Genomic DNA, 10948 nt, shown 5'->3' with positions numbered 1-10948 from the left:
ACCCAACCAAGATGGTGGTTAATTTGCATATCCAGGCCAGAGCGAAGACTGAGACAGTGTAGAAAGAAGCCAAGTGCTGTAGAAGGGAGTGAAGCTGCAGAGATGCAAGCAAGTGGGCCAGCGGAGAAGGAAGGGAAGCAGGCAGGGCAGCAACCACAGCAGGAAGCTCTGTTGCAGGAATCTTCCTGCAGTGGGCATCTAGTGGGAATATATTTGCAAAGTCACACACCTGCTCTTCTAGCCCTCCAACTTTCCTCCTTAACTCTTCTCCTTCATTGATTCATTCAATAAATATTTGCTGAACACCTACTAGTGGCAAGCACTGTGCTAGGAACTAGAAAAGCAATTGGACCAAAAACATCTTATGGAACTTATGCTTGAGTTAGGGAGGCACAATGAACAACTTGGTAAATGAAGGAACAAGGTAGTTTTAGACAACAGTACTTTCTAAGAGGCAATACAACTAGTTGGTGGTGTTGCTTTGGTTAGTGACCAGGGAAGGATTCTCGGACTAGGTTTGAGTTGAAACCTGAGCAATAAGCAGAGCTAAGAGGGTTTCAGACAAATGGCACAGCAAGAGCAAAGGTCCTGAGGCGGGAACAATGCAGATGTGTTTGGGGCAAGGAAAGGAAGGTTATTATGATGGGAACAAAGTGAATTAGGGAGGTTGGAGGGGTAGGCAGGGTTCAGATTTAGTAGAGTCTTAAGATGGTAAGATGGTTCAACTTAATTTTCAATGCAAATTGTTGGAGAGTTATTAGGCATGGGATGATATGACCAGATTTATTTTTTTGTAAGATCATCCATGGCACTCATCCATTTGGTGTTTTTTTAAATATATATTCTTTGTGTTGATTTTAGAGAGAGAGGAAGGGATAGATTGGTTGAGGAAGAGAAACATCGATTGGTTGCTTACCTAATGCACCCCCATCCAGGGATTAAACCCACAAGTCAGATATGAGTCCTGACCAGGAATTGAACTGGTGACCTTTTGGTACACAGGACAATGCTCAACCAACTAAGCCACACTGGCCAGACCTTTTGATGGTTTTTAAGAAGTTTCAGCACACGCTACTACACTGGCAACAGCTAAGCAGAAATTGAAGGACTCATGGGAATTGGAGCATGAGAAGGAAGCATAGTTTGTGTTTAAGGACCTGCAAACACTGAGTGGAACAGAGCCCAGGATGCAACGGTGGAAGAAGTAGACAGAAGGGGAGAGAGAGGTCATATCACAATAAAGCCTCCTCAGAGATGAAGCTGAGGAGATTGGATTTATTCCTAAGGCAGCAGGTTTCTGATGACACAATCAGATTTCTGTTTTTGCTGCCATGTGGATGGTGATGAAAGTGGGCAAGACAGAAGCAGAAAGACAAGCTAGGATTGTGCAGTAATGAGGGAAAGACTGTGGTGACTTAGAGCAGGGCCAGAGCAGTGGGAATGGAGAAGCCTACTTGGGTTTGAGAGGGTTGAGGTTAAAGCCAAAAAGGATTATATGCGGGATTGGGATTGGCATAGGGAAGGTCAGGAGTGTGGAGGTCAGGCTGGTACCTGGGACTCAGGGATGGAGTGTAGACCTCTCTAAGCTTTGTACTGTGAACTAGAGATAAGATTGGGTTCCTGGGTCTAAGATGAAGCAATTTCTCTCTCTCTCTTTCTCTCTCTCTCTTTTTTTTTTTTTTTTTTTTTTTTTTTTTAATATTTCTTTATTGACATCAGAGAGGTAGGAAGAGATAGAGAGAGATAGAAACATCAGTGATGAGAAAGAATCATTAACTGGCTGCTTCCTGCATGCCCCCCACTGGGGATCAAGCCCACAACCCAGGCATGTGCTCTTGGCCAGAATCAAACCTGGGACCCTTCCATGTTCTATCCACTGAGCCAAACAGGCAAGGGCGAAGCAATCTCTTTTTGTCCTTCCGTCTTAAATACCCCCGGCTGCTGCCAGTGCTACTGGACAGTGATGGGGAGAGGGGAGAGGGAAGTAGGAATCTCTTCCTGAAGAAGAAAACAATGAGTCAGAAGAATATCCCATGCTTGTGCCTGGTTTGTAGGAACTGAGATTAAATCTTCCTAGCTCCTAGCATTTTCCATCTACAAAATGAAGTTTCCCCCCCAAGAATCTTCATTAGAGTCCTCACCAAACAGCAACATGTAAAACTGAGAATCTCACTCTGTTGTCTTTAAAAAGTTCACTCCCACAACCACTGAGCACCTGTCCAAGCCAATGTCTAAAAGACAGAGGAGCCAGAGCAGGTCAGCAAAGGTCTCAGGAAAATCACTCTGCTTCCAGGATCATCTGCCCGCCACCCCTCCCCCCACTCCGTCTCCTGGCCCCCACAGCATCTTGTTGCTCTTCCTCTTAATAGTTTTTGAAGAGTTAACAGAGTGAACAGAATAAGGTTTAGGCAACAGAGAGCATATAAACAGGTATCTCGCCGCTTCAGCAGCTTGGGTTTGTCTCAATTTTCTTCAAGTCAGGAAAACTGAACAAATAATAGCAAGACACGGAGGCGTTTCTCAGCCCTGTTTTGAGACACGTGTCTCTCATTCAGGAGTCGGGAGCCCTGTGTTGGAGCCACGACTATTAATTTGTTGTAATATTAATGAACAGATAAGAGTGGAGCCCTCTGATGTTTATTGCTTATGATCTTTTGAAGGTCTCTATCTCTTTAGATGGATGGCCAGCAAAAATAGAAACTGTTAAATAAGGCAAGACTTTTTTTTTTAAGCCTTTGTATAAGTTATAACCCACTGGCCCAGGGGAGGATTATATAAACAGACCTCATTTTAAACTCCAGCTCTGTCACCATCCAGTAGCCATATGATATCTTGGAAAGTGTTAATTCATCTTTCTGAGCCTCAGTTTTCTCACCTGTAAAATGGGGATGCTATGGTGCCCATCTTGGAAGGCAGTATTTCATGGTTAAGAGCACAGACTCTCAAGCCAGACTATCTGCATTCCTACCTTAACTTCGCTGCCACGTAGTATGTGGCTTTAAGGGAAGCCACTTCAGCTTGCTGAGTCTCAGTTTCCTAACCTGTAAAATGGGGAATGTGGTGGTGCCTCCCTCAATGAGTTGTTCTGAGGGCTGTAAAGCAATTATAATCTTCTTGTGATGAGGGGCTTTCCCAAGAAGTTGGCCCCAGGGAAGCACTACACACATTGCAAGTACTATTTCAGTATTTTTTAAACAAATAAAAAAGGTCTTAAGATATGTATTTATTAATTTTAGAAAGAGAGGACAGGGGTAGAGAGAGAGAGAAACATCGGTTGCTGCTTCCTGCACACCCCCTATAATCGAGCCTGAAACCCAGGCATGTGTCCTGACCGGGAATCAGACTGGTGACCTCTTGGTGCATGACTCAATGCTCAACCATCTGAGCCACATCAGCCAGGGCTAAAAAGGACTTTTGAGAAGACTAAGTAAGAAAATGTGTAAGAAGCCAAGTGGAGTCAGTATTGAGATACAGAGCCTCATCCTTTCACTCCTGCCCCAACCTCCAGCCTGTCTGAGGACTGAGCATATGGTCAGATATGGTCAGTGCTAAGTCTATACGGTGGGACAGCTCATTCAACTTTTAAAAATATGGGGCACTTTCTGGCCCTCAAGGTTTATATTCTTTCTTGCAAGTAGAAGCTGGTATCGATTTCAGAGTCTTGTGAGGGGAGAAGTGGTGTTCTTTATTTACTAACATTTACTTGGACTGGTATCTGGGACACCCCAAATATGCTATGAGTCATTCAGAGGATAACGAGATCTATAGCACTGTACAGATTACTCACTAATTTGACATTTGGGGATTTTTTTTTTTTTTTTTTTTTTTTTGCAAAATGTTAGGGAACATTTGACAAGATGCAAATTGCTGCATCCATAAGTACATGTGACTCTGAGCATGGGAGGCACCCTCCCCTGATGTGGTTACATTTGTTTCCAGCACCAGCTGTTGCATCCTGACAAGGTGGCTTGTTTTATTTTTCTCCCCTAAAGGAGAAAGTATTTGAATTTTGCCCTGAAAAACAACTAAAACTCATCAAGCACCTATTATGTTTCATTCAATCTTTACTGTAATCCTGTAGGTACTTATCATTAGCATCTCTATTATGTAGTGAGAACACTGGCGTTCAGAGATGTAAAGCAACTCGCTTAAGGCCACACAGCTCTGCTGTTTCTAAGCTAGAATTTGGACCGGGGGCTGCCTATCCCCAAAGTCTGGGTTCTGCTACAGCAGAATGTCTCTCAGGCCAGCAGAGCGTCATCTGATTCTGACTTGCTTCTCCCACAATGAGGAGGTGTGAAGGAGAGGAACATTTCTCGGTCAGTCCTTTATTTTAAACCGCTGGGCAGTGTCTTGTTTTACACTGTTTCATAAGTGAGGTCTGAATGAGCTGGTAATTTTATCATGACATTGTTTTCAGAGTCAAACAAGGAAGACTGTGTTAAGGGAACGAGAAGGGCCCTCCCAGGCCCCATCCCCGGGCACAGTTATCGTGGTCACATTATTTTTGGCAGTGCACCATACTGCTGAGACTTTCCACTCCCTGTCAGGCAGATTTTCTCCCTGCTTCCTATCAGCCCCAGGAAAACAAAGGGGTAAGTGTATAGGATCGGGATGTGAGGAATATAGGATGTCCAAGAAGTAGGGGTAGGGGCCTCAGGGAAAGCCTGGATTCTGGGCCATAGTTCTTGGGGGAGCCCAGATGAAGGGAGGAGCTGTTCCTCAAAACAGGGAGAGAGACCCTAGGGAGGTACTTAACACACATCAAAAGAGCAAATAAATGCCTCCTGGTTCCAAAGGCCACCCCGAAGCCATACTCGTCAGTTACCATTTTAAATGAAAGACAAATATCTGGGAGATGCAAGTTAAAACTATGATGAGATTTCACCTCACACCTGTCAGAATGGATGCTATCAATAAATCAACAAACAACAAGTGCTTGGTGGGAAGGCAGAATGGTACAGCCACTATGGAAAACAGTATTGAGTTACCTCAAAAATTAAAAATGGAACTGCCATTTGACCCAGAGATCCCACTTCTGAGAATATATCCTAAGAGACCTCAAATCATCAGTCGGAAAGAATATATGCACCCCTATGTTCATAGCAGCGTATTTATAATAGCCAAGATCTGGAAATAGCCCAAACACCCATTGGTAGATAATGGATAAAAAAAAGTTGGGGTACATTTACACATTGGAATACTATGCAGCTGTAAAAAAGAAGGTGTTCTTACTCTTTTTGTAACAGAATGGATGGACCTGGAGATTATAACAGTAAGTGAAATAAGCCAGTCAGAGAAAGACAAATGCCAAATGATCTCACTTTATATGGAATCTAATATACAAAATAAACTGATTAACAAAATAGAACCAGAGGCATAGATACATAGAATGGGCTGACAGAGGGGAGAGGGGTAGGAGGGACTGGATGAAAGAAGGTAAAGCTATCAACCAAAGAACATATATGTATTGTTGGTGGAATACAACAGTGTGGTGATGGCCAAAGGGAGGGATGGTCAGAGGGAGGGAGGGGCAGGGGCCTGGTGGAGGTGGGCAAATGGAGGGGAAATGGGGGGCATCTGTAATAGTTAGTGTCAACAACAACAACAACAAAATAACAACAGCCAAAACTAAACTTTAAATATTATAGTAAAATAAATAGGTAGATAAATAAATAAAAGTTTTAGTCTAAAAAATAAAGAAGACAAAAAATACAGGGCTTCCTTCCAAAAATGTATACACACTTTAACAGCTAAGAACTCAATTTTGAAAATGAAATGTATTTTAATAAACACTGCCTTTATAATTATTCAAAGTGTGTGTATATATATTTTTTTCGGACACTATATTAAATAGGAGGTAAGAAAGCCCTAGGATTTTTCATACATTTCCTTATACCTTTCCTATCTCTGTTGGTAAGTCAGGACTGCCCAAAGCTTTTCAAAACAGAGATTGTGTGCTCTGCCTGATTCTTCCTGACTGCTTGGTAGCATTGTGTGTATGGTAATGGCTTAATAAATGCTTGTTGAAATGAAAATGATGCCGAAACCGGTTTGGCTCAGTGGTAGAGCGTCGGTCTGCAGACGGAAAGGTCCCAGGTTTGATTCCGGTGAAGGGCATGTACCTTGGTTGTGGGCACATCCCCAGTAGGGAGTGTGCAAGAGGCAGCTGGTCAATGTTTCTCTCTCATCGATGTTTCTAACTCTCTCTCCCTCTCCCTTCCTCTCTGTAAAAAATCAATAAAATATATTTAAAAAAAAAAGAAAAAAGAAATGAAAATGATCCTTAGAACAAAATACATCCTGTGAATTTTAATACTTTAGTATTTAACACTTTAAGGTTTGATAGTGACTAAGTTCTTTCTTTCTCTAGCTTTGAACATTTGAAACAGGTTTACAACACTTGGTTTTTAACAAACAGAAATATATAGGGGTACAACTCACATATCTGGATCAGAAGGCTAGAACAAGGGTTCCCTACCTTTTCAACCATGGAAGTCATTTTTAATGTTATGAAACCTTCATGGATCCTTCCATATGATAATGGTTGTATTTTTAAGGTCTATTAAATTGGGAGAAAACTACAATAACAAAATATTTTGTAGTTAATTTTTATTTTATTCACTCCAACATCTATTGATAAAAACTGGAAAGAAAAGAGTAGTATGGCTTGTGGCCTATTATATAACCTACTTATCGGCAGGGCTTGGGTAGAATAGGGCAATGACTCCTTCGGCTGGGAGGTGGGGAGTGTGGTGGGCACAGCCCGAGCTTGGAAATTGGTGGGCTAAGTGTCTGGAGGTATTTAGCTTCCTTTGGTCTCCTCCTCCACTTCCTTTTCTATACAGTTGAAAGCCACAGCCATGTTAGCAGTTGCAAACCAATTAAGAGTGCTGATTCTGAATGCAAACTGATGAAGGGCTGGGTTTATTCATCTGGGACTTCCTTACTCCAGAAAAACTGGCCCCACCTGCAGTCTTTAACACTGTTAGAATGGTCGCCTAAATGTCTTCTTCAGAGGCAAGGAGACAGCATGGGCTAGTGAGTCAAACACCGCCTTGCTCATCCAGAGGCCTTGGTACTAAGTCTGGCTCTGTTTCCAATTGCCTGACCAAGCCAATTCAGCTCTCCAGAGTACCCTAGACTCATCTGCAAAGTGGGAGTTGGAACTAGATGACCTCGGAAGGCCCATCTCTAGGCTACAGATCCCCAGGAATGGTCCTGAGGCACCAGAGCCATCTTGCCTTGGGCGAGATGCCACCCAGCTTGTCTTTATGCCAAGCCCACTACCTGCACAGACCAGCTCACGAAAGGTTGCACTCTAGACTTCTCTCTGGGTCTCTCTGGAAAGGGGGCTTTCACTTTTGGTGTCCTATTATTAACCTTTTTCCACGCTCTGTTTTCCAAGTTTAGGTTGGCTCAGCAGAGATGAACATGGATTGTTTGGATTTTTGCCCAAGCTGTTCTCCGAGCCTGATAGCACATTCATTACTCCCTACCCATGGTTTCTGCTAAATGACCTCGTTAGTGCTCTAATTACATGTTGCTGTTCAGAAAGCCGGGGGTGGGGGTGGATGAGTTAACGAAGGCTGAGGACTGAGATGGAGTACATTGTAAACATGCTGAATGACGCCTACCTTCCCCTGGCCTGATTACCCATGGGGAGTTGGAAGGCAAGCTTTATACTTCTTTGTCTCCTCTTCTTCTATCATTACACATGAAAAGATAACAATAACACATACAAAATGTGTTGGTGATAGTTGGTAATACATGAATTTGAAAGCTGGATAGCAATATCTTTATCATTTGATGTCCATAGAATCAGAGAATTAAACACACACACACACACACACACACAATCCTAAGGGAATAAAAATGAAAACAGATATTTTGGAGTGCCTATCGTGCTCATAAAGGTGTTTGTTCTTCTTACCAACAACCCTATGGGCTAGTTATTATGTTTGATTTATTAATGATGCAGCAGGGTCAGGGAAGTTTAAGTATTTTCCAAAGCCACAAGTCAAGTATGTGGCAGAGTTGGGAATTGAAAGCCGAGGTACGTCTGACTCTAAGTCCCAATATCCCATGTTACCTCTCTATTAATTAATTCACTCATTTACTCATTTACCCAACAAATATATTCTGATGTATATCCTATGACAAAGTATAATCACAACATTTCAGAGTTTCTCTATTACTATTTTAAACTCAAGTCTACAAATTCCTCAGTGACTTTAATTCAGTGGTGTCTTCTTAGATCATGATTTCCTCGGTCCTCTCAGGATTCTTACACTTCGGCCTTGAGGGACAGATCACAGATCTGAGATTCAGGATCCTGGTTGGTATCTTTAAAGGGTATTCTGAGAAAAATTCTGTTTTTCAGGTAAGGAAACGGAGGTTCAGAAATTTGTTGAAGTATCGGTAGTCAACTTTTTACTACACCACATTCCCATGATGCCAAGAGTGCATGTGTATGTGTTTGGAGTGTTGAGAAAGGAAGATGGTGAGCCGGGACCAACAACGAAGATTTTCACTGGCTTCTCACCTCCAGCAGCCGTTGCCCATAAGGAGAGGGGCCGTGCCCACCGCACACAGAGGCTGATGAGCAAGTGACCTTAACTTTAGCTTGTTAATTACAAAACCCCAAGGGTTTGATTTTAATGAGAGAGAACCCATCTTCCAACCCGGGTCTCTGAAACATGTAGGGTTTTCTTTTGGGTAGTGTTTAGGTGAACTTGTAGAGTCAAATACTTTCACTTCTCCCAGTGGAATTCTCTCTGCCACATTTTTTTTTTTAAAAAAGTGGCAAGTATGATATGTTGAATGATGAGAAATGTCCACTCTTATGGAAAAAAAATAAATGATGTGATAGTAATATTAACGGGACTCAACTTTCACCAAGTGATGAACTTTCTTAAAACAGGGCAGTCTAACCCATGTGATTACTAATTAGTATTTCAACAAAGAACTTGGAATTTTGCAAACCAAGCATTTAAAAATGTGAGCATTGTTTGTTTGACAGATTGTCGAGACACTTGTGCAGGCTTAATGTATTAGTTTATTCTATGGCAATCAAGTTGTTATTATAACTACAAGAGGACGGAAAAATAAGACTTTCACAGTCAAATCAGCCATAGGAAAGAATTGGAAAAACAAAACACAACTTTGAGCTATTTCCTGAATCTATAGTGTATTTGCTGAACTGGGGGGTGTGAAACAGCAGGAAACCATTACCGCATGTGATCCTAGTTTTAATGATTCCACTAGAACATAATAAACATATAATATGTATGCCTCGAAATAAATTATAGATCCCACAGAAAAGGTAACCTCTTATTCCACATTTATCAGTTTTGGAGAACTGCTCCCTTCTTTTGCAAATAAGTCATTAAGCTTCTTGTTTCACCACAGAACAACTTTGGGAAGAATTATTCAAACCTTCTGAAGTAAGTCATTTGTATTCCTCTTCTATTTTTAATAACCAAAAACATACACAGGAGATGCAAATATACCTCTAGAATTTTTGAATGACTGGACAAAGCACTGTTAAAAATTCAACAGCACTAATTACTAGCTAAGCGGTATAAAAACCTCTGAATAAATGTCAGCCTAGGAGATAAGCTCTTATCTTAATCTAATGACTCCACAGACTTAATTTGTCAGGCCAGCCTAGCTGATGAAAAACAGGCTTCTAGTCTCCAGTGTGAGCAGGGACTTCGTTCCAAAGCTTTGAAGTTGGGTAGTAATACCATCAGTGTCATCCTATAAAAATCTTGCCACCAAGCCAATTTAATTCTTATTGTCCTGTTACACTAATTAAAGTTGTTCCACCCCCATTGGACAAATATCTAAAAGTGAAGTCAATGTATTTGTAGATTTGCTACATTTTGAACTAATCACCCTCAACTTCCCATGTTTTGTGCATTTTTCTCTCATACAGCCGGAACAACAGGGACCATCTATCTTTCTGTGGGGAAGCTGAGATGTCCAGAAGAAGCCATTCATTCAGAGGAGCCCATTCATTGAGAAGCCATGTAGCAGAGTAGTTGAGAGTGGATCTTCTGAGGCAGAAACACCTGGAGAAATTTTTGCTCTGTCACGTAGAAGCTGTGTGACTTTGGGTAGATTTCTTAAACTTGCTTAGCCTCAATTTAATCATCTGTAAAATGGAGGGTAATCGTGGACATTATGAAGGTTAAATAAAATAATGCTTGCTAAGTACTTAGAGTGCCAGACCTTTATATTTAATTCAGTTCAGCTTTCATTCATTCACTGACTCCATTCATTCATTTATTCAATAAACAAATACATATTGAGTCTTAACAAGTCCATGGCACATGCTAAGTGATATATAGGGCACATGAAGAGCCAAAGGGCAGAATCTGTTGCCTTTGAAGACTTTGCATGAACTTGCAGCTCGAGCCTGACACAATCAGCTGATCTCACTACACCTGGGAAGAAAATGCCACAGAATTACCAAGACTTTCCACTTAGACTTCGTTGAGAACCTTGTTGCTGGTTTTCCAGCAGAATGGGGATGTAAATTTCTATCTCAGAGGTCTGTTGTGCAGATGACATGAGATAATGTATAGCGGACAGGCAAAGGTTGGTGCCCTTTCAGTTTCCTTCCTCACCTGTCCCTGTGATCCAGAATCACACGCATGGTACAAGCAAGTCCAAGGAGGTCTCTTTTGCCTTGTTTCATCCCATTCTCATCAGTCAATGTATATTCTTTCCAGCATTCTGTCCATTCTCTGCCCAGTTCCCTCTTCACTACTTGGATGGCACCTTATTGATTTTCTATTCTATTTAAGGTCACTTGGAGATGTTTGTTGATTTCCTTCATGGCATGTGAGGACACAATTTCTTTCAAACCTCTTGAAATTCATGCAGGTACTCAAAAAGTAGGTGCTGAGAGTCTGTTACCTACTAGGAACTCCACTGGGTA

General features: G+C 41.7%; 1 protein-coding gene across 3 annotated transcripts in view; it reads left to right on the top strand.

Annotated features, from left to right (window-relative positions):
* LMO4 (LIM domain only 4) overlaps positions 1–10219 on the top strand; it is a 42926-nt gene extending 32707 nt beyond the window's left edge. For all 3 annotated transcript variants that reach the window (XM_084871911.1, XM_084871910.1, XM_084871912.1), the window contains exon 5: positions 9941–10219. In XM_084871911.1, the coding sequence (XP_084728037.1) occupies positions 9941–9982 (42 nt within the window). In that variant the 3' untranslated portion in view covers positions 9983–10219. The remainder of the gene's footprint in view (positions 1–9940) is intronic.
* The last annotated feature ends 729 nt before the right edge of the window (positions 10220–10948 follow it).

Source organism: Pipistrellus hanaki (assembly GCF_964339955.1).
Source record: "Pipistrellus hanaki genome assembly, chromosome: 2".
Taxonomy (NCBI): domain Eukaryota; kingdom Metazoa; phylum Chordata; class Mammalia; order Chiroptera; family Vespertilionidae; genus Pipistrellus; species Pipistrellus hanaki.
This window is presented reverse-complemented; position numbering and strand designations above follow the sequence as displayed.